General features: G+C 42.1%; 2 protein-coding genes across 2 annotated transcripts; one reads left to right on the top strand and one right to left on the bottom strand.

The window, feature by feature from the left end:
* Positions 1-57: 57 nt before the first annotated feature.
* pdf (peptide deformylase, mitochondrial) lies at positions 58-19,053 on the bottom strand. Its single transcript, XM_072435687.1, has 3 exons — positions 18,871-19,053; positions 857-1,466; positions 58-235 (listed from the first exon to the last, which is right to left on the bottom strand). The coding sequence occupies exons 2-3, from the start codon at positions 1,422-1,424 to the stop codon at positions 78-80; spliced, it is 726 nt and encodes a 241-aa protein (XP_072291788.1). The 5' UTR covers positions 1,425-1,466; positions 18,871-19,053; the 3' UTR covers positions 58-77.
* A 168-nt stretch (positions 19,054-19,221) lies between these two features.
* On the top strand, positions 19,222-24,482 carry LOC140349471 (uncharacterized). The gene is made up of 8 exons (XM_072435817.1): positions 19,222-19,385; positions 19,471-19,662; positions 19,942-20,165; positions 20,234-20,335; positions 20,421-20,522; positions 21,203-21,316; positions 22,107-22,215; positions 23,038-24,482. The coding sequence occupies exons 2-8, from the start codon at positions 19,587-19,589 to the stop codon at positions 24,309-24,311; spliced, it is 2,001 nt and encodes a 666-aa protein (XP_072291918.1). The 5' UTR covers positions 19,222-19,385; positions 19,471-19,586; the 3' UTR covers positions 24,312-24,482.
* The last annotated feature ends 273 nt before the right edge of the window (positions 24,483-24,755 follow it).

Genomic DNA, 24,755 nt, shown 5'->3' with positions numbered 1-24,755 from the left:
ATGTTTTGATCGTATGTTTTGATCATTTATTTTGATCATTTGTTTTAAATCTTGTCCTAAAGTCAATCTTATTCAGTTTATTCGTTGTATGTCGGCCAGTTAATATTTATGAAGGATTTGCTGTCCATGCGGTCAATGTACAGGACGCCGTCTAAGTGGTCCATCTCATGCTGAATAATACGAGCTGCCCAGCCGCTAGTTTGCCACGTGACCGACTCCGCTTTGTCATTGAGACCTGTACAATAACAAAAATACAACAATACAGAATTATTTTAAGGAAGGTTATTATGCAAAATTGACTTTATTGACGGCCATACCCAATTAAAAAGTAGTTCCTAGTCGTAGATATTTAAAAAAAAAACACTCAAATGGTTTTGTTACATAGAAGACCAAGTGATTTGACATGTTTTGATCCACTTGATAATGCTTGTTTAAGTAGTTTGATATACAGTTTTAGGGCTGGACGAGATGGTGATAATCCCAGTGGCAATCTGCTTTTTTGTTAATAAATCACAATTCATTTCTGCATTTAATGTGGCTGTCTGTGCTCAAACACAGTCAGATTTCTCCCTCCCATTTTCCCTATTGGTCAGCCTACTAGGTTCTAAATTGTGATAAAATCGACTATGTGATCCATTTCCAAGAAAATTGTGATATTAACGGTGAGTAATATGCCAAAAAAATTATATCACAATTTCTTTGGAGCCAGATCACAATTTATGTACATTTTGTCTCATTATATTGCCTTTATGTAGTAAAGTAAAGTCATCTGCTTGTTGAGAGTTCATACTTATTAAGGCAATGAAAAGCATAATACCACCTCTTTAAATGACAGTTGTGTCCGTTATTTTCATACCTGAAACTTCCACAGATAAGTAGCGTGGCACCGCTGCAGAAAATCCTGTGATACTTTCACATGCCTCCTGAAAAACTGCTGTCCTCCCGTCCAGAACTCTCAGCTGTGGGTTAACAAACACTCTCAGAGGCAGCACGCTCAGACCTCTTGCCTCTCTTAATACAAGGGGGGTTTCATCAAACATCTTCTGTGGGTACTCCAGTGCCAATATACGGAGGGGCACCCCAATTTGAGGTGCACTCAGTCCCACACATTCCAGTTTCCGCATCACTTTGACCATGGTATTAATTACTTCTTGGATCTCCGGGCCCTTCACAGCAGCAGGGTCCACAACTGATGCATGACTTCGTAACACTGGGTCACCTACTTGGCACACGTGGCTATAAGGAGGACTGGGAGGAGGCCGAATCTTTCTTTTCATGTACTGCAGGTAGGAGCGGACCTTGACATTACTACAGTATGTGCGGACTCCAATAGAATTGAGTGACATTAAAGCCCCCTTTGAGTTGTAATGAAGTCTGGAGCCCATTCTGGAGAGCTGAAGTAGACTAATGCCCAATTTGTTCATTTTGGTACTTCTCAGAGGAACCGTTCAAGGTGCAGGAAGGACCTGTGAACAACAAATAAAGCACATAATAATCATGATATGTTTTTTAATAAACAAAGGGACCATTTTATTTTTTAGCATCTGAGACTAGACTTGATGTTTGTTTGAATATTATTGAGCTGAGGATTTATATTTTATATGATATATATATATATTATAATTATTATCATCATCGTCGTCGTCGTCGTCGTCGTCGTCGTCGTCATCATCATTATCATCATTATTATTATTATTATTATTATTATTATTATTATTATTATTAGGCCCGAGCGCCACAAGGTGGCGAGAGGCCTATTAATCTCGTAAGGCCGTGCAAAGCACGTCTGCGAAAGTGCGCACGTAGTGCGCACGAAATCGAGCGCGAAGCGCTCGCCCACTTCCAAACACTCACTAACGCACTCCTTCACTCATGCACGCCCCGTGCATACTAATTAGTAGTAGGAAAATGGAACATTACCGTTGTAAACGGGCGAAGCCCGTGCAAAAGTGCGCACTAAACGAGCACTTTACATTGAGATGACGACCGCGAAGCGGTCGTCATCCCCATATAAAGCACTCATTTGCGCTAAGTAGCTCACGAATACGTTCCCCATCTCTTGCATGTTCCGTGCATATAAGCATGTAATGCAAAAATTGAACATTATTACTGTATAGAGGGCCAAAAACACAAAGTGGGCGGAGCCCACTCAAAATTAACGAAAGTACCCGTCAGTGACCAGGGACCCACACCATGAGGTAGGAAAGCGCGAGCGCTTTCCGAAAATGTATAGTTTATGATATTTGAAAAATGGGAAACATTGTTTTCGCATCGGAATATTATTAGGCCCGAGCCCCAGCAGGGCGGAGGGCCTATTGCTCCCGCAACGCTGCCGAAGGCAGCGTTGCAACTGTTCGACCAAACATGCGGGCGCAGCCCGCATGTTTGGTACCCCGTCGCCCCTGGCAAGTACAGTGAACTAGCCCATGCCGAAGGCATGGATCATGCATACTTACTCCTGCTATGACGGAAATAGTCAACAATTAGTGAATGGGCGTAGCCCATTCACTAATTGTTGACAACAGCAGCGCGAAGCGCTGCATTCCTCCAAAAACCCTCCTGGCATCGTCCCGTACGCGAGAATCCATGCCGCAGGCATGGGCCATGCTTGTATCTGCTCAAATCAATGGAAGTCTATGGGGAGTGGGCGGGGCATCCCGACGGAATAGGGAGTGACGAGCGCGTAAGCGCTCGTAATGATGATTCCACCCCATGGCGGCATGGGGAAGGCTTAGAGCTTTCAAACGATGTATAATTTGTTGTTATAGTGGAAACGGCTATATTGTTTTTGCTAAAAATATTATTATTAGGCCCGAGCCCCAGCAGGGGGAGGGCCTATTGCTCCCGCAACGCTGCCGAAGGCAGCGTTGCAACTGTCTGACCAAACATGCGGGCGCAGCCCGCATGTTTGGTACCCCGTCGCCCCTGGCAAGTACAGTGAACTAGCCCATGCCGAAGGCATGGATCATGCATACTTACTCCTGCTATGACAGAAATAGTCAACAATTAGTGAATGGGCGTAGCCCATTCACTAATTGTTGACAACAGCAGCGCGAAGCGCTGCATTCCTCCGAAAAACCCTCCTGGCATCGTCCCGTACGCGAGAATCCATGCCGCAGGCATGGGCCATGCTTGTATCTGCTCAAATCAATGGAAGTCTATGGGGAGTGGGCGGGGCATCTCGACGGAATAGGGACTGACGAGCGCGTAAGCGCTCGTAATGATGATTCCACCCCATGGCGGCATCGGGAAGGCTTAGAGCTTTCAAACGATGTATAATTTGTTGTTATAGTGAAAACGGCTATATTGTTTTTGCTAAAAATATTATTATTATTATTAGGCCCGAGCCCCAGCAGGGGGAGGGCCTATTGCTCCCGCAACGCTGCCGAAGGCAGCGTTGCAACTGTCTGACCAAACATGCGGGCGCAGCCCGCATGTTTGGTACCCCGTCGCCCCTGGCAAGTACAGTGAACTAGCCCATGCCGAAGGCATGGATCATGCATACTTACTCCTGCTATGACAGAAATAGTCAACAATTAGTGAATGGGCGTAGCCCATTCACTAATTGTTGACAACAGCAGCGCGAAGCGCTGCATTCCTCCAAAAACCCTCCTGGCATCGTCCCGTATGCGAGAATCCATGCCGCAGGCATGGGCCATGCTTGTATCTGCTCAAATCAATGGAAGTCTATGGGGAGTGGGCGGGGCATCCCGACGGAATAGGGAGTGACGAGCGCGTAAGCGCTCGTAATGATGATTCCACCCCATGGCGGCATCGGGAAGGCTTAGAGCTTTCAAACGATGTATCATTTGTTGTTATAGTAAAAACGGCTATATTGTTTTTGCTAAAAATATTATTATTAGGCCCAAGCCCCAGCAGGGGGAGGGCCTATTGCTCCCGCAACGCTGCCGAAGGCAGCGTTGCAACTGTCTTACCAAACATGCGGGCGCAGCCCGCATGTTTGGTGCCCCGTCGCCCCTGGCAAGTACAGTGAACTAGCCCATGCCGAAGGCATGGATCATGCATACTTACTCCTGCTATGACAGAAATAGTCAACAATTAGTGAATGGGCATAGCCCATTCACTAATTGTTGACAACAGCAGCGCGAAGCGCTGCATTCCTCCAAAAACCCTCCTGGCATCGTCCCGTACGCGAGAATCCATGCCGCAGGCATGGGCCATGCTTGTATCTGCTCAAATCAATGGAAGTCTATGGGGAGAGGGCGGGGCATCCCGACGGAATAGGGACTGACGAGCGCGTAAGCGCTCGTAATGATGATTCCACCCTATGGCGGCATCGGGAAGGCTTAGAGCTTTCAAACGATGTATCATTTGTTGTTATAGTAAAAACGGCTATATTGTTTTTGCTAAAAATATTATTATTATTATTATTATTTTTTTTTCTTGTTCTTCTTCAGCGCTTTGATCTCTAATTTGACCCCCTGAACATGCTCAAAAACTCACCAAACTTTGCCCAAAATTCAGAATCGGCGAAAAATTTTATTTTTTCTGGGCCATTTTTTTTTTCGTTAAAAAATGGCGCGACAGCGCCACCGACAAAAGTCAAAATACATTGCGCCTATGGGAGACGCCCCGAGGTCAACTTTGGCGTAAAGCTACGAAATTCGGGACACGCATTCCTCTCGTGAGGATAAACAAAAAAAATCATTGTGGCCACGCCCCCAAACTTACCCTATGGCCGCCATCTTCCTTTGAAAATGAAAACAAGGTGAGTTAGCCATTTTGTTTACGTCAAACTTTGACGAACTCCTCCTAGGGCGTTTTGCCCACCGACTTCAAAATCGGCGTACGTCCTCTGGACAAGTGGGGCATCTAAAGTTATTCAATTTTTTGAGATACCTTTTACGGTCTGTGTGCGGCGCAGCCGCAAAGTTGGACAACTTATTTTGGAATATTGCAGGTCTAAAAATTGCTCCCATTTGATCAAAACCAGTCCGATTAGGACCAAATTTGAATCAGTTGTTAAACTTTCTAGTTTGGACCAGTTTAGGCTGACAAAATTGAAATGGCAGTGATAGCGCCCCCTACAGAGTGACTTTTAAATTAACATTGAAGGTCAAAAATTAGTTTTACCAAAATTGTCTAAACTTTACCCAAAATTCTATTTTGCCGTCCCGATCACAAAAGCCAATCACAAAAATGCCTAAATTTTTACGCCGTAGTCGTAGCGATGACAGAAACCTCCCATGTTATCCCTATGGGAAAACCACAAAATCTCTCAAATTACCACATTTTTATGTTTTACACTTTAACGAAGTCCTCCTAGTGCGTTTTGCCCACCAACCTCAAAATCGGTGTACGTCCTCTAGACAAGTGGTGTATCTAAAGTTATCCAAATTTTAAGGATAACTTTTACGGTCTTTGTGCGACGGAGCCGCAAACGTTTCCCAGAATTCTGACTATTTGGCCTTCAGAGTGGCCTATAAACAATAGAGTTTTTCCAAATGACATGATATTTTGAACAAAATTCTAATTTGCCATCCTGATCATAAAAGTATGAGAGCCAAAGTCATATTTTGTACGGCGTAACCGTAGCGTTGACAGAAACATCCCATGTTATCCTTATGGGAAAATCGTAGAATCGCTCAAATCACCACATTTTTACGCTTCACACTTTAACAAACTCCTCCTAGGCCGATTGTCCGATCAAGCTCATATTTGGAGAATATCATCTACACAAGCGGGGCATCAAAACTTATCCATATTTTGATTCTAAGTGCTACGGTCTCTGTGTGGCGGACCCGCAAATATATGTCAGAAATGGGAAAACAGCGAAATCTCTGAAATGTTCACATTTACACTTCACACTTTAACAAACTCCTCCGTGGGCAATAGCTCGATCAAGCTCATATTTGGGGAAAATCATCTAATCAAGCGGGGCATCAAAAGTTATCCATATTTATATTCCAAGTGCTACGGTCTCTGTGCGGCGGCGCAGCAAATTTGACTGACACTTGTGTTGATTTGCACTGGATTGGCCATGTCTAATGTGTCGCCGTCTGTCAAGTTCTTTTTTTATTCAACACACAATAAGGGCGCCATCTTTATCAAGTCGAAAGCGCAGAGTCGGAAGGCCGGCGGCCCGCGAGGGCCGTTGGATGCCGCTTGCGGCTTTAATTTTTCTTGTTCTTCATCGCTTTGAACTCTAATTTGACCCCCTGAACATGCTCAAAAACTCACCAAACTTTGCCCAAAATTCAGAATCGGCGAAAAATTTTGTTTTTTCTGGGCCATTTTTTTTTTCGTTAAAAAATGGCGCGACAGCGCCACCGACAAAAGTCAAAATACATTGCGCCTATGGGAGACGCCCCGAGGTAAACTTTGTCGTAGAGCTACGAAATTCGGAACACACATTCCTCTCATGAGGACAAAAAAAAAATATTATTGTGGCCACGCCCCCAGATTTACCCTATGGCCGCCATCTTCCTTTGAAAATGAAAACACGCTGTGTTAGCCATTTTGTTCACGTCAAACTTTGACGAACTCCTCCTAGGGCGTTTTGCCCACCGACTTCAAAATCGGCGGACGTCCTCTGGACAAGTGGGGCATCTAAAGTTATCCAATTTTTTTAGATACCTTTTACGGTCTGTGTGAGGCGCAGCCGCAAAGTTGGACAACTTATTTTGGAATATTGCAGATCTAAAAATTGCTCCCATTTGATCAAAACAAGTCCGATTAGGACCAAATTTGAATCAGTTGTTAAACTTTCTAGTTTGGACCAGTTTATGATGACAAAATTGAAATGGCCGCGATAGCGCCCCCTACAGAGTGACCTTTAAATTAACATTGAAGGTCTAAAATTAGTTTTACCAAAATTGTCTAAACTTTACCCAAAATTCTATTTTGCCGTCCCGATCACAAAAGCCAATCAGACAAATGCCTTAATTTTTACGGCGTAGTCGTAGCGATGACAGAAACATCCCATGTTATCCCTATGGGAAAACCACAAAATCTCTCAAATTACCACATTTTTATGTTTCACACTTTAACGAACTCCTCCTAGTGCGTTTTGCCCACCAACCTCAAAATCGGTGTACGTCCTCTAGACAAGTGGGGCATCTAAAGTTATCCACATTTTAAGGATAGCTTTTACGGTCTCTGTGCGACGGAGCCGCAAACGTTTCCCAGAATTCTGACTATTTGGCCTTCAGAGTGGCCTATAAGCAATAGAGTTTTTCCAAATGACATGATATTTTGAACAAAATTCTAATTTGCCATCCTGATCATGAAAGTATGAGAGCCAAAGTCATATTTTGTACGGCGTAACCGTAGCGATGACAGAAACATCCCATGTTATCCTTATGGGAAAATCGTAGAATCGCTCAAATCACCACATTTTTACGCTTCACACTTTAACGAACTCCTCCTAGGGCGATTGTCCGATCAAGTTCATATTTGGAGAATATCATCTACACAAGCGGGGCATCAAAACTTACCCATATTTTGATTCTAAGTGCTACGGTCTCTGTGTGGCGGACCCGCAAATATATGTCAGAAATGGGAAAACAGCGAAATCTCTAAAATTACCACATTTTTACGCTTCACACTTTAACGAACTCCTCCCAGGGCGATTGCCCGATCAAGCTCATATTTGGGGAAAATCATCTACACAAAAGGGGCATCAAAAGTTATCCATATTTTGATTTTAAGTGGTACGGTCTCTGTGCCGTGGAGCTGCAAATATACTGTCACAAATGGGAAAAACGCCAAATCCTTGAAATGTTCACATTTACGCTTCACACTTTAACAAACTCCTCCTAGTGCGTTTGGCCCACCGATCTCAAAATCGGTGTACCTCCTCTATACAAGTGGGGCATCAAAAGTTATTCAAATTTTATGGATAACATTTACGGTCTCTGTGCAGCTGAGCCGCAAACTTTTCGCAGAATTTGGACTATTTGGCCTTCAGAGTGGCCTATAAACAAGAGTTTTTCCAAATGACATGACATTTTGCACACAATTCTCATTTGCCATTCCCAAAATAAAAGTATGGGAGCCAAAGTCATATTTGGTAAAGCGTAGCCGTAGCGATGACAGAAACATCCCATGTTATCCCTATGGGGAAACCGCAAAATCTCTAAAATGACCACATTTTTACACTTCACACTTTAACAAACTCCTCCTAGGGCGATTATCCGATCAAGTTCATATTTGGGGAGAATCATCTACACAAGCGGGGCATCAAAAGTTATCCATATTTTTATTCCAAGTGTCACGGTCTCTGTGCGCTGGAGCTGCACATTTGACCGATATTTGTCTTCATTTGCACTGGTTAAGCACAGCATTGTACATGTCCAATGTGTCACTGTCTTAGTTCTTAGACAATTGCGTTAGCGCCAACTCTGTAAAATGCAGAGAGCAGAGTCGGAAGGCCGGCGGCCCGCAAGGGCCGTTGGATGCCGCTTGCGGCTTTAATTATTATTATTTTTCTTGTTCTTCTTCAGCGCTTTGATCTCTAATTTGACCCCCTGAACATGCTCAAAAACTCACCAAACTTTGCCCAAAATTCAGAATCGGCGAAAAATTTTATTTTTTCTGGGCCATTTTTTTTTTCGTTAAAAAATGGCGCGACAGCGCCACCGACAAAAGTCAAAATACATTGCGCCTATGGGAGACGCCCCGAGGTCAACTTTGGCGTAAAGCTACGAAATTCGGGACACGCATTCCTCTCGTGAGGATAAACAAAAAAAATCATTGTGGCCACGCCCCCAAACTTACCCTATGGCCGCCATCTTCCTTTGAAAATGAAAACAAGCTGAGTTAGCCATTTTGTTTACGTCAAACTTTGACGAACTCCTCCTAGGGCGTTTTGCCCACCGACTTCAAAATCGGCGTACGTCCTCTGGACAAGTGGGGCATCTAAAGTTATTCAATTTTTTGAGATACCTTCTACGGTCTGTGTGCGGCGCAGCCGCAAAGTTGGACAACTTATTTTGGAATATTGCAGGTCTAAAAATTGCTCCCATTTGATCAAAACCAGTCCGATTAGGACCAAATTTGAATCAGTTGTTAAACTTTCTAGTTTGGACCAGTTTAGGCTGACAAAATTGAAATGGCAGTGATAGCGCCCCCTACAGAGTGACCTTTAAATTAACATTGAAGGTCAAAAATTAGTTTTACCAAAATTGTCTAAACTTTACCCAAAATTCTATTTTGCCGTCCCGATCACAAAAGCCAATCACAAAAATGCCTACATTTTTACGCCGTAGTCGTAGCGATGACAGAAACCTCCCATGTTATCCCTATGGGAAAACCACAAAATCTCTCAAATTACCACATTTTTATGTTTTACACTTTAACAAAGTCCTCCTAGTGCGTTTTGCCCACCAACCTCAAAATCGGTGTACGTCCTCTAGACAAGTGGTGTATCTAAAGTTATCCAAATTTTAAGGATAACTTTTACGGTCTTTGTGCGACAGAGCCGCAAACGTTTCCCAGAATTCTGACTATTTGGCCTTCAGAGTGGCCTATAAACAATAGAGTTTTTCCAAATGACATGATATTTTGAACAAAATTCTAATTTGCCATCCTGATCATAAAAGTATGAGAGCCAAAGTCATATTTTGTACGGCGTAACTGTAGCGTTGACAGAAACATCCCATGTTATCCTTATGGGAAAATCGTAGAATCGCTCAAATCACCACATTTTTACGCTTCACACTTTAACAAACTCCTCCTAGGGCGATTGTCCGATCAAGTTCATATTTGGAGAATATCATCTACACAAGCGGGGCATCAAAACTTACCCATATTTTGATTCTAAGTGCTACGGTCTCTGTGTGGCGGACCCGCAAATATATGTCAGAAATGGGAAAACAGCGAAATCTCTAAAATCACCACATTTTTACGCTTCACACTTTAACAAACTCCTCCTAGGCCGATTGCCCGATCAAGCTCATATTTGGGGAAAATCATCTACACAAACGGGGCATCAAAAGTTATCCATATTTTGATTTTAAGTGGTACGGTCTCTGTGCCGTGGAGCTGCAAATATACTGTCACAAATGGGAAAAACGCCAAATCCTTGAAATGTTCACATTTACGCTTCACACTTTAACAAACTCCTCCGTGGGCAATAGCTCGATCAAGCTTTACTTTGGGAAAAATCATCTACACAAGCGCGGCATCAAAAGTTATCCATATTTTTATTCCAAGTGCTACGGTCTCTGTGCGGCGGAGCAGCAAATTTGACTGACACTTGTGTTCATTTGCACTGGATTGGCCATGTCCAATGTGTCGCCGTCTGTCAAGTTCTTTTTTTATTCAACACAATAAGGGCGCCATCTTTATCAAGTCAAAAGCGCAGAGTCGGAAGGCCGGCGGCCCGCGAGGGCCGTTGGATGCCGCTTGCGGCTTTAATTATTATTATTTTTCTTGTTCTTCTGCTTTTTGATCTCTAATTTGACCCCCTGAACATGCTCAAAAACTCACCAAACTTTGCCCAAAATTGAGAATCGGCGAAAAATTTTGTTTTTTCTGGGCCATTTTTTTTTTTCGTTAAAAAATGGTGCGACAGCGCCACCGACAAAAGTCAAAATACATTGCGCCTATGGGAGACGCCCCGAGGTCAACTTTGTCGTAAAGCTACGAAATTCGGGACACGCATTCCTCTCGTGAGGACAAAAAAAAAAAAAATCATTGTGGCCACGCCCCCAGACTTACCCTATGGCCGCCATTTTCCTTTGAAAATGAAAACACGCTGTGTTAGCCATTTTGTTCACGTCAAACTTTGACAAACTCCTCCTAGGGCGTTTTGCCCACCGACTTCAAAATCGGCGTACGTCCTCTGGACAAGTGGGGCATCTAAAGTTATCCAATTTTTTGAGATACCTTTTACGGTCTGTGTGCGGCGCAGCCGCAAAGTTGGACAACTTATTTTGGAATATTGCAGATCTAAAAATTGCTCCCATTTGATCAAAACGAGTCCGATTAGGACCAAATTTGAATCAGTTGTTAAACTTTCTAGTTTGGACCAGTTTATGATGACAAAATTGAAATGGGCGCGATAGCGCCCCCTACAGAGTGACCTTTAAATTAACATTGAAGGTCAAAAATTAGTTTTACCAAAATGTTCTAAACTTTACCCAAAATTCTATTTTGGCGTCCCGATCAAAAAAGCCAATCAGACAAATGCCTTATTTTTTACGGCGTAGTCGTAGCGATGACAGAAACCTCCCATGTTATCCCTATGGGAAAACCGCAAAATCTCTCAAATATCCACATTTTTATGTTTCACACTTTAACGAACTCCTCCTAGTGCGTTTTGCCCACGAACCTCAAAATCGGTGTACGTCCTCTAGACAAGTGGGGCATCTAAAGTTATCCAAATTTTAAGGATAACTTTTACGGTCTCTGTGCGACGGAGCCGCAAACGTTTCCCAGAATTCTGACTATTTGGCCTTCAGAGTGGCCTATAAACAATAGAGTTTTTCCAAATGACATGATATTTTGAACAAAATTCTAATTTGCCATCCTGATCATAAAAGTATGAGAGCCAAAGTCATATTTTGTACGGCGTAACCGTAGCGTTGACAGAAACATCCCATGTTATCCTTATGGGAAAATCGTAGAATCGCTCAAATCACCACATTTTTACGCTTCACACTTTAACAAACTCCTCCTAGGGTGATTGCCCGATCAAGTTCATATTTGGAGAATATCATCTACACAAGCGGGGCATCAAAACTTACCCATATTTTGATTTTAAGTGGTACGGTCTCTGTGCCGTGGAGCTGCAAATATACTGTCACAAATGGGAAAAACGCCAAATCCTTGAAATGTTCACATTTACGCTTCACACTTTAACAAACTCCTCCGTGGGCAATAGCCCGATCAAGCTTTACTTTGGGAAATATCATCTACACAAGCGGGGCATCAAAAGTTATCCATACTTTTATTCCAAGTGCTACGGTCTCTGTGCGGCGGCGCAGCAAATTTGACTGACACTTGTGTTGATTTGCACTGGATTGGCCATGTCCAATGTGTCGCCGTCTGTCAAGTTCTTTTTGAATTCAACACACAATAAGGGCGTCATCTTTATCAAGTCGAAAGCGCAGAGTCGGAAGGCCGGCGGCCCGCGAGGGCCGTTGGATGCCGCTTGCGGCTTTAATTTTTCTTGTTCTTCTTCAGCGCTTTGAACTCTAATTTGACCCCCTGAACATGCTCAAAAACTCACCAAACTTTGCCCAAAATTCAGAATCGGCGAAAAATAAAAAATTTTCTGGGCCATTTTTTTTTCCGTTAAAAAATGGCGCGACAGCGCCACCGACCGACAAAAGTCAAAATACATTGCGCCTATGGGAGACGCCCCGAGGTCAACTTTGGCGTAAAGCTACGAAATTCGGGACACGCATTCCTCTCGTGAGGACAAAGAAAAAAAATCATTGTGGCCACGCCCCCAGACTTACCCTATGGCCGCCATCTTCCTTTGAAAATGAAAACACGCTGTGTTAGCCATTTTGTTCACGTCAAACTTTGACGAACTCCTCCTAGGGCGTTTTGCTCACCAACTTCAAAATTGGCGTACGTCCTCTGGACAAGTGGGGCATTTAAAGTTATCCAATTTTTGGAGATACCTTTTACGGTCTGTGTGCGGCGCAGCCGCAAAGTTGGACAACTTATTTTGGAATATTGCAGGTCTAAAAATTGCTCCCATTTGATCAAAACCAGTCCGATTATGACCAAATTTGAATCAGTTGTTCAACTTTCTAGTTTGGACCAGTTTATGATGACAAAATTTAAATGGGCGCGATAGCGCCCCCTACAGAGTGACCTTTAAATTAACATTGAAGGTCAAAAATTAGTTTTACCAAAATGTTCTAAACTTTACCCAAAATTCTATTTTGGCGTCCCGATCAAAAAAGCCAATCAGACAAATGCCTTAATTTTTACGGCGTAGTCGTAGCGATGACATAAACTTCCCATGTTATCCCTATGGGAAAACCGCTAAATCTCTCGAATATCAACATTTTTATGTTTCACACTTTAACGAAGTCCTCCTAGTGCGTTTTGCCCACCAACCTCAAAATCGGTGTACGTCCTCTAGACAAGTGGGGCATCTAAAGTTATCCACATTTTAAGGATAACTTTTACGGTCTCTGTGCGGACGGAGCCGCAAACGTTTCCCAGAATTCTGACTATTTGGCCTTCAGAGTGGCCTATAAGCAATAGAGTTTTTCCAAATGACATGATATTTTGAACAAAATTCTAATTTGCCATCCTGATCATGAAAGTATGAGAGCCAAAGTCATATTTTGTACGGCGTAACCGTAGTGATGACAGAAACATCCCATGTTATCCTTATGGGAAAATCGTAGAATCGCTCAAATCACCACATTTTTACGCTTCACACTTTAACAAACTCCTCCTAGGGTGATTGTCCGATCAAGTTCATATTTGGAGAATATCATCTACACAAGCGGGGCATCAAAACGTATTCATATTTTGATTCTAAGTGCTACGGTCTCTGTGTGGCGGACCCGCAAATATATGTCAGAAATGGGAAAACAGCGAAATCTCTAAAATGACCACATTTTTACGCTTCACACTTTAACGAACTCCTCCCAGGGCGATTGCCCGATCAAGCTCATATTTGGGGAAAATCATCTACACAAACGGGGCATCAAAAGTTATCCATATTTTGATTTTAAGTGGTACGGTCTCTGTGCCGTGGAGCTGCAAATATACTGTCACAAATGGGAAAAACGCCAAATCCTTGAAATGTTCACATTTACGCTTCACACTTTAACCAACTCCTCCTAGTGCGTTTGGCCCACCGATCTCAAAATCGGTGTACGTCCTCTAGACAAGTGGGGCATCTAAAGTTATTCAAATTTTATGGATAACATTTACGGTCTCTGTGCAGCTGAGCCGCAAACTTTTCGCAGAATTTGGACTATTTGGCCTTCAGAGTGGCCTATAAACAAGAGTTTTTCCAAATGACATGACATTTTGCACACAATTCTCATTTGCCATCCCCAAAATAAAAGTATGGGAGCCAAAGTCATATTTGGTAAAGCGTAGCCGTAGCGATGACAGAAACATCCCATGTTATCCCTATGGGGAAACCGCAAAATCTCTAAAATGACCACATTTTTACACTTCACACTTTAACAAACTCCTCCTAGGGCGATTATCCGATCAAGTTCATATTTGGGGAGAATCATCTACACAAGCGGGGCATCAAAAGTTATCCATATTTTTATTCCAAGTGTCACGGTCTCTGTGCGCTGGAGCTGCACATTTGACCGATATTTGTCTTCATTTGCACTGGTTGAGCACAGCATTGTACATGTCCAATGTGTCACTGTCTTAGTTCTTAGACAATTGCGTTAGCGCCATCTCTGTAAAAAACAGAGAGCAGAGTCGGAAGGCCGGCGGCCCGCGAGGGCCGTTGGATGCCGCTTGCGGCTTTAATTTTTCTTGTTCTTCTGCTTTTTGATCTCTAATTTGACCCCCTGAACATGCTCAAAAACTCACCAAACTTTGCCCAAAATTCAGAATCGGCGAAAAATTTGATTTTTTCTGGGCCATTTTTTTTTTCGTTAAAAAATGGCGCGACAGCGCCACCGACAAAAGTCAAAATACATTGCGCCTATGGGAGACGCCCCGAGGTCAACTTTGGCGTAAAGCTACGAAATTCGGGACACGCATTCCTCTCGTGAGGACGAACAAAAAAAATCATTGTGGCCACGCCCCCAGACTTACCCTATGGCCGCCATCTTCCTTTGAAAATGAAAATACGCTGTGTTAGTCATTTTGTTCATGTCAAACTTTGACGAACTCCTCCTAGGGCGTTTTGCCCACCGACTTCAAAATCGGCGTACGTCCTCTGGACAAGTGGGGCATCTAAAGTTATTCAATTTTTTGAGATACCTTTAACGGTCTGTGTGCGGCGCAGCCGCAAGGTTGGACAACTTATTTTGGAATATTGCAGATCTAAAAATTGCTCCCATTTGATCAAAACCAGTCCGATTAGGACCAAATTTGAATCAGTTGTTAAACTTTCTAGTTTGGACCAGTTTAGGCTGACAAAATTGAAATGGCCGCGATAGCGCCCCCTACAGAGTGACCTTTAAATTAACATTGAAGGTCAAAAATTAGTTTTACCAAAATTGTCTAAACTTTACCCAAAATTCTATTTTGCCGTCCCGATCACAAAAGCCAATCACAAAAATGCCTAAATTTTTACGGCGTAGTCGTAGCGATGACAGAAACCTCCCATGTTATCCCTATGGGAAAACCGCAAAATCTCTCAAATTACCACATTTTTATGTTTTACACTTCAACGAACTCCTCCTAGTGCGTTTTGCCCACCAACCTCAAAATCGGTGTACGTCCTCTAGACAAGTGGTGCATCTAAAGTTATCCAAATTTTAAGGATAACTTTTACGGTCTCTGTGCGACGGAGCCGCAAACGTTTCCCAGAATTCTGACTATTTGGCCTTCAGAGTGGCCTATAAACAATAGAGTTTTTCCAAATGACATGACATTTTGCACTAAATTCTAATTTGCCATCCTGATCATACAAGTATGAGAGCCAAAGTCATATTTTGTACGGCGTAACCGTAGCGTTGACAGAAACATCCCATGTTATCCTTATGGGAAAATCGTAGAATCGCTCAAATCACCACATTTTTACACTTCACACTTTAACAAACTCCTCCTAGGGCGATTGTCCGATCAAGCTCATATTTGGGGAAAATCATCTACACAAGCGGGCCATCAAAAGTTACCCATATTTTGATTCTAAGTGCTACGGTCTCTGTGTGGCGGACCCGCAAATATATGTCACAAATGGGAAAACAGCGAAATCTCTAAAATGACCACGTTTTCACGCTTCACACTTTAACCAACTCCTCCCAGGGCGATTGCCCGATCAAGCTCATATTTGGGGAAATCATCTACACAAATGGGGCATCAAAAGTTATCCATATTTTGATTTTAAGTGCTACGGTCTCTGTGTGGCGGACCCGCAAATATATGTCACAAATGGGAAAAACGCCAAATCCTTGAAATGTTCACATTTATGCTTCACACTTTAATGAACTCCTCTGTGGGCAATAGCTCGATCAAGCTCATATTTGGGGAAAATAATCTACACAAGCGGAGCATCAAAAGTTATCCATATTTTTATTCCAAGTGTCACGGTCTCTGTGCGCTGGAGCTGCATATTTGACCGACATTTGTGTTCATTTGCACTGGTTGTCCACATGTCCAATGTGTCACTGTCTTAGTTCTTAGATAATTGCGTTAGCGCCATCTCTGTAAAATGCAGAGAGCAGAGTCGGAAGGCCGGCGGCTCGCGAGGGCCGTTGGATGCCGCTTGCGGCTTTAATTATTATTATTTTTCTTGTTCTTCTGCTTTTTGAGCTCTAATTTGACCCCCTGAACATGCTCAAAAACTCACCAAACTTTGCCCAAAATTCAGAATCGGCGAAAAATTTGATTTTTTCTGGGCTATTTTTTTTTTTCGTTAAAAAATGGCGCGACAGCGCCACCGACAAAAGTCAAAATACATTGCGCCTATGGGAGACGCCCCGAGGTCAACTTTGTCGTAGAGCTACGAAATTCGGGACACGCATTCCTCTCGTGAGGACAAAAAAAAAATATTACTGTGGCCACGCCTCCAGACTTACCCTATGCCCGCCATCTTCCTTTGAAAATGAAAACAAGCTGTGTTAGCCATTTTGTTCACGTCAAACTTTGACGAACTCCTCCTAGGGCGTTTTGCCCACCGACTTCAAAATCGGCGTACGTCCTCTGGACAAGTGGGGCATCTAAAGTTATTCAATTTTTTGAGATACCTTTTACGGTCTGTGTGCGGCGCGGCCGCAAAGTTGGACAACTTATTTTGGAATATTGCAGATCTAAAAATTGCTCCCTTTTGATCAAAACCAGTCCGATTAGGACCAAATTTGAATCAGTTGTTCAACTTTCTAGTTTGGACCAGTTTAGGATGACAAAATTGAAATGGGCGCGATAGCGCCCCCTACAGAGTGACCTTTAAATTAACATTGAAGGTCAAAAATTTGTTTTACCAAAATTTTCTAAACTTTACCCAAAATTCTATTTTGGCGTCCCGATCAAAAAAGCCAATCAGACAAATGCCTTAATTTTTACGGCGTAGTCGTAGCGATGACATAAACCTCCCATGTTATCCCTATGGGAAAACCGCTAAATCTCTCGAATATCCACATTTTTCTGTTTCACACTTTAACGAACTCCTCCTAGTGCGTTTTGCCCACCGACCTCAAAATCGGTGTACGTCCTCTAAACAAGTGGGGCATCTAAAGTTATCCAAATTTTAAGGATAGCTTTTACGGTCTCTGTGCGACGGAGCCGCAAACGTTTCCCAGAATTCTGACTATTTGGCCTTCAGAGTGGCCTATAAACAATAGAGTTTTTCCAATGCCATCTTTATCAAGTCGAAAGCGCAGAGTCGGAAGGCCGGCGGCCCGCGAGGGCCGTTGGATGCCGCTTGCGGCTTTAATTCTTTCTTCTTCTTCTTCTCGGGACCAACCCCCCTATTTTTCACCCAGTGAACATTGACGAAAAGTCACAAAAATTTGCACACCTCTAAAAATCGTGCCTCTCTACATTCTGGCTATTTCCCTTTTCTAAAATAAAAAAAAATGGCGCGTCAGCGCCCCCAAATGTACCAAAAATGCATTGAGAGATGGGAAATGACCCCAAAAAAATCTGATCGTAGAATCATGAAATTTGGCGCAGAGGTAGATGGTGACAAGAGAAGTAAAAAATATTATTACGGCAACGCCGTCCGCCCAACCAAATGTCGGCCATATTGCTTCAAAAATGGCTAAACATGACTTCGGAGTTTTTCCAAACGTCGTACTTTTACGAACTCCTCCCAGGGCGTTGGCCCTAAAAAGCTGAATTTTGGTGAAAATGCTACTGAGGAGTGGGACATCAAAAGTTATCCAAATTACATTGATACCTCTCACGGTCTCGGTGCGGCGAAGCCGCAAACTGTAGCTAGAATTTCAGAAATCTCCCATATTTAAAATTTCTGCCGTTTGCGCAGATAAAGTCCGAATTGCGTCAAATTAGAATCAGTTGTTAAACTCTTTGCCCTAAACCTACTTGAAGTGAAATAAATTCATTTGGCGCCACAGCGCCCCCTACAGATTTTATATGGAGGTTAAATGTTTAGTTTTGCGAAATTATATGAAATTTGACACACAACTCAATTTTAGCATCCCCATCAAAAAAGTCAATGAGACCCATGTCATAATTGTTATGGCGTTGCCATAACGATGACCGAAACCTTTCATGTTATTCCAATGGGGAAATCGCCAGAACATGTTTACACTTTAGACTTTCACAAACTCCTCCCCCTCAGGGCGTCAGCCCTATTAACCTGAAATTTGGTGAGACTCATCTTCAGGACCATCAAAAGTTATCCACATTTTCATTCAAAGAGTCACGGTGTCTGTGCGGCAAAGCTGCACATTTTGCCAAGAATTCAAAATAAAATAGCTTTTTGATGGTAAAACAAAGGGGAGAAGATGTGACAGCGTCACAGATTCAGCAGTAGGCGTAATGAAAGGACAATTGGGGCGCGTTAGCGCCCCCTCCTCTTGCGGCGTGGCGGCGGCGGCGTGGCGAGGGCCGATCATTGCCGCTTGCGGCTATATTTATTATTATTATTGAGAGTACAATTAACCTCAATTTCTTGTCCTCTGATGCCAAGGCGATGCCACCAGCTACTGTCCTATATGCCATGTTGTTTATGGCGACAATCATTTTTATACAATTTAAATAAATCAAGTCAATGCCTGGCTATTTTCACAATTTCCAGAGTATGCAATTAAAATAATCATGTTTTACCTGAAACGCCCGCTGAGAGCTCAGTAGCACAAGTTAGCCTGCTCCTCCTTCAGGACAAACGCATGCTATAAGCTTAAGCTATACAACAAACCCAACACACATTTAGACTATATAGATTGAATCCATCAGATAATTCAGACGTGCATTCTCTCTGCATACAGTAAAAGGTTAAGAAACATAATTAAAAGTTACATCCCTGACTTTGCCACGGGACTACTCCATGGGACTACTTCCGGGTAAAACTACCACCAATTTCAAACTAAAAGCGTCCAACGTTCTTCACCTATTAGCACGATATTTCCTCTTGAGCTTTACATTGAAACTTTCAGAAGTGAAACGCAAAGTTGTGTTTGAAATGCAGCAAAGTGTTAGCGTTAGCTGATGATTACAGCATGTAATAAATGAGAATTTGAGTTTAATTTACGCAAGCAATGGAGGAATTAGCTTTTGTGTCTGTGTGCAGCATCTACTTCACTTCAAACGGAAACAAGTCGACGGGATGTGGGTTTTAAATGGTAAGTTCGTCACATGTTTTATTATACATGAACCAAATAAAGTTATGATTTCTAACTGTAATGGCATAACTAATATGTTTTTTAGCGTCGCACTGCTTACGTCGATTCCCGACTTGTCTGTGCATGTTCTGGTCGTGCAGGCGGGGCTTGGGTCATGGGGCACGTTAAAGGATGCGCGTGGAGGCGAGGATGCGGTGACTGATGGAGCGACACTGCGCGTGGAGGCTGTGGGTCATAGAGTACGCCTGGGCTCACAACATGATAGATGTTTTCCAAGGTAGTATACACTGAACACTATTTGTCAGCCATTTTTCCAAATTAGATCTTGATATTATAATGGATTCATAATCTTGATGCCCAAGGATTCAGCAACAGGAAGCACAAGTCTCTGGATCATAATCATTTGTACTTCATCTGCAAACACAAATTACTCAAGAATGTAATAACATCTGTAAAAGTTAAAGTAAAAAAAAAAAAAAGAAAAACAGATGCAGACCACTTGACTAATTTACATTCAATTTTCTATTTATTCCCTGGGATGATTTTTTTTCCACAGATGTCAGGGCTCTCTATTGGCCAGATGGGGACTGGGGGATTTTGAGCCTGGATGAGTCGTGGCACGTCCGTGTTGTGTCTGCGCAAGTCTACAATATCATCAAGAGCAGACAAACCCATCACTACGAGAAAGTGCTGGCCTTTTTGGAGCACACTCACACACTGCTTCCCACGCTGGTGCCTGCCATCAAACATATGAAGATTGTATTTGGCCTCAAAACCATGGTATGATATACTTTTACTTGTGCATGTCCAAATATTCAAAATGTTTGATTGTGTACTTTTTTCTGTAGATAATTATGTGGATGCTAAGGGAAGGCATTGGACCTATCAGTGTCGTACAGAAAATCATTAAATACTTTCCCAGTAAACTGCCTCAATATGAAGAACATTGTGTAAGTCCTTACATAAATTTGAGCTTTATAAACCTCATGATGAGTATTGCCTTAACAGCTTCTGATCATGGGTATTTTTTCATAGAGAAAATATGAGATGTTCCTTATGAGAAGAAATCAGCATGACTTTAGGACTTTTGCTCAGTCACTGGTCATGGACAAAGAAAAGCTTGAAGACTATATCCAGGTAAGTGCTTTACAGTAAATATTAGAACTGAGCATCTAGCAGCTGACCTATGCTGATACAAGCCAGCAGGGCGCAGTATAGAGTCACTTTTCCCGTTACTACGTTTTCATTGAAGGCCACTGAAATTCGAATATATAGATTATTTAAACTTTGTACAGGACCACTGCTTCTGTAAGGCAATTTGCACTGCAAATACACAATAATGGACCCATGATGGGCACACTTAATTTTAACACTGTCTGTATTGGTTGCTGTATTGACATGAATATAATTATTATACAGCTGTTTGGTTTTATGCATGTGTTGGTTGAGGTTTAAGTATCACACAAAAAGGTGCAGAAATAATGGTTACTTTATCAAACCTAGACCTGGTGCAGGTTCACTAGAGTCATCTTCTCTCTGAAAAATAATCAACATCACTCAACTTTTGAGTCCCCTAGGCGCAAGGTTTGCACCTGGGATTTCAAATGTAAAACACAAGAAACAGTGATAATTATTCCTTCACTTGTATTGGACTTGAACCATGATTGCCAAAGTCTCTCAAACTGTTTCTCTGGAGTCATTATTCACCCAAGTTACTTTTGTAGCCACAGCTGACCTGGTTTGTTGTATTTCATTTCTGTTTTCTATGTTATTCACTATAACAGTTTAGTCAATGTTTAAATGCGTGCTTTTGTTAGAATCATGTGGAGGAACAGTATGGGGACCATTATGCTCAAAAGACTGAGGAGAGACTTCTTCATTATCTACGTGAACTGGACAAAGCTTTGCCAAAATGTACTTACATTGACAAGGTAAGTGCAGTCTGGATTCTGGATTCTTGTCGCGCCAAATTGTTTTAAATTTATAAACATGTTTTAAAGGATGAACAATTGATTAATAATATAAGGTTAATGAAAGACAATTTGGAGATTTGGAGAGTATCAAGATAAAGTTGAATCTATGCTGCTTGAAGATATTTTGAAAAGCATGTGTTTCCGCTAAAAGTTAACTTTTTTTAGTAGATCGATACAGTTATTGGTTCAGCCTTACATAAAACAGCTTTTTAAAATCCTTTATTTACGCTGCTTAACCTCTTGATACATAATGTCTCATTTTCAAGAGGGACCTGATGATCATTAAACACAAAACACATTAAAACAAACGTAGAATTGTAGAAAACGGTTCAGTTGTAGTCATCTGGACTCAGTTTTAGAAAAAACAAAAAGTTTCGACTCTCATCCAAGAGTCATTGTCAATCTGTGAATTTAGACCGGGAACTCGGATATTTATCCTTTTCTGTGAAAGTCAACTGTAGTGGAAGCAGGAGATGGTCTGTCCTTTTTAATGGCTACATTTAATGGCTTCTAAATTCAAAATTTCCTAAATCTGTTTGTAAATAGATTCCTGGTAACCATTATTTGGTGTCTCAGAAACTATTTAAATCAGGTAATTAGGTTAGATTAGATTGGAGCACATGCCAAAAATGTTGTCTTGAGTGTGATTTTGTTTTTGTCAACTTAATGAGAAAATAACAAATGAAACCTAAAAAAACACCTATACAACTTGATATTATCCGTAACTAAAACATTTTAAATTCCTTAGATCATGAAGGAAAAGTCTCCTGTAAAAGAATGGGAGAAAGCGCTGCTGGATTTAATCACTGACGACTCCACCACCACAGCAACAAGTCTGAAAACACTGCTGCAGTCTGGTAAGAACACTCTGGACCAAATGCCCTTTAGCAGGACTCAGTGGCACCGCGTTCAAACACCGTTCACGGCCGTTTGGTTGCTTCATTGTTGTGTGCTGTGTTGTGTCCTGGGGCAAGACACGTCCCTCATGGCTTATGTAAGCTGTAAACCTATGTGTAAGTGTATGTTTATAAGGTGTGAAGGCAGAACAACCGCTGGCTATATTTAAGGGTACCAATTAATACCATGACCATAATTCTGACTTTATTACTATTCAGTTAGTTTCTTGTTTATCTGCCATCAGGAGGTAACTACAGCAAAAATGAAAACAGAAAAGCAGTGAATTACGATGCATCAAAAGCAGATTGGCACAGGATCAGATGACACAATTAAATGTTTTATCGCTGTATCGCCCAGCCCATGCTACAGTCCGTTCATGTGTTTCACATACTGTTTGTTCCTGACCAGCTCTGTTGCCCATTTCAAACAGGCAAACACACTTTTTGGGCTGAAGGCTGCACTGACACGAGAGTGTTTGGATATTGCAGTGTTTGTGGGTTTCTGCTCTTGATGCGGATGTAGTTTTCTGTTCACGGAAATTACCAAAAACTATAATGCAAAATATAAATTGCAGTCTTTTATATTATACATTTTGATTAATTGGCTACAAAAAATAAGGACAATGTACATTCATGTAAAATTCAAAATACTATAGTTTACAGCAGCATAGGGAGACCTCTCTGATGCCACAGCTTTTTGTAACTAAGTACATGAAAAGTCTCACATGATTTATTATGGTTTTATTTATGAACTAAACTTCGACTTGTCTTTTGTTCCGTCAGATGCAACATGTTTCTCACTCAGCAAGTCACACCTGGGGACAAGAACTGCCACCTGCCTGTTTCCAGAGTCTCATGTTGGAACGTCCAAAGAACAACTCCAACCTGCAGCAGAGAAATCCTTATCGCTTGATGCTCCAGTCACTGCTATAATAATGGTTAATAATGGAAAAGAGCCAGTTTTAGGTTTTCAAACGGGCCACAGAAACAAAACTACATGCGTCAGTGCAACAGAGACGGACAGCGAATACAGTTCAATCGAAGTCTCGCCTCACTTCTGCTCCAAACATCAGCGTTGGGTCAGGAACATCCTGCGTGAATGTCCCGGGGAGTCGTCCGAGCAGCATCTACTTCAGGAGATCTCCCCTTCGCTGTTCACACCTCCTTCCTCCTCCTCCTCCTCAGACCTCACCCCCTCCAACCTCACCACTCTCCCCGAGCACCACCTATCCCCCTCGCCCACCTCCAATCAGCTCCAGGAGACCGAAGCAGATCCAAAGATTGTAGAAAAGCATGTTTCTGAACCAGTGGAATTGGGACCTCCATTGCATCCAGCATCACTTGCAGCTCAGTCCTTAATACCAGGGGGGCGCGTTCTTAAAGTCGTAATCGTCCCATGCAGTGATGTAACTCCTGTCGCTGTTTATCCATTTAAAAGTAGTTCTACTCTAGATAATCTTCAAGTTTGCAACAACGAGGATTCAACAACAGCAAGTTCTATATTGAGCAATTCTGCCGAAACTTCAATGAAAGCGACCATCACATCTTCCAAACCATTTATTTCAAAACTCTCCAGAAGGTTCAGACTCTCACAAAGGCTTTCCCAATCACAAAAACATTTTCATAACAAGGAGGAAATTGGATCCAAAAAAGTGCAGAGTACTCCTCAGATGAGTTTTGCGAATACAAGCAGCCTTTCTACACATTCCACTTCAAGGACTGACGTCTCGAACAACACACAGGAATACACTCACTCTCACTCAAGGTGTATCGATCACACGGCAAGTTCTCATGATAGAACGACATTCAATAAGAAGCACCTTCAGCCACACGTGGTCCTGAAGAGAATGAGTACAGAAGAGTGCCTCCAAGTAACTGAAGGGAGATTGCAGTCCAGACATTGTGATGTCATGGAGGAGCACAGAGATCCTGTCACATTCAACGTTAACTTTTTGTACTCTGACAGTTCTTCAGAGGAGGAAACGGATTCTGATACAGAATACAGGCCTTCCAGAAAAACACTGAGAAGATGGTCTAGGGGACTTTTACCTTTTTGAATATTGAAGATTATTGAATTGAAGTGCTGCAGTTTGGGAGATGCTCTGAGATTTCACCCCATAAAGCAATGCTGTAGTGATAATTGCATAAACACATGACTGTGCTGTGTTCCTTCTTGAGGACTCAGAAGTGTGTAAAATGCAGTTTACGCTAATATTTGAGAGTATTTTATTCGAATGTCTTTGAGCCTTTTTAATAAAATAGGTGTTTTGTTTCCAAAATGCTAAAAAGTGACCCTTGGTGTCCACTTAAACTTAGTTGGATAATTTGAATCATGTTAAGGTATCAAAAAATTCAAATTGAAAAAAAAGTCTGAATACTGCCAACATGACCTTTCAGCTAATTATTTATGACGGACATGCCACATTATGGAAGTATACACTGTAAATACAAATACGAACCTTAGTGAAGATTTGTGTTAATAACAAAGCTGAAGTAAAGCT

This window comes from Eucyclogobius newberryi, unplaced genomic scaffold (assembly GCF_026437365.1).
Source record: "Eucyclogobius newberryi isolate DKJ021-1_F unplaced genomic scaffold, fEucNew1.0.hap1 SCAF_7, whole genome shotgun sequence".
Taxonomy (NCBI): domain Eukaryota; kingdom Metazoa; phylum Chordata; class Actinopteri; order Gobiiformes; family Gobiidae; genus Eucyclogobius; species Eucyclogobius newberryi.
Note: the sequence above shows the minus strand (reverse complement) of the source record. Positions and strands in the feature narration are given on the sequence as shown.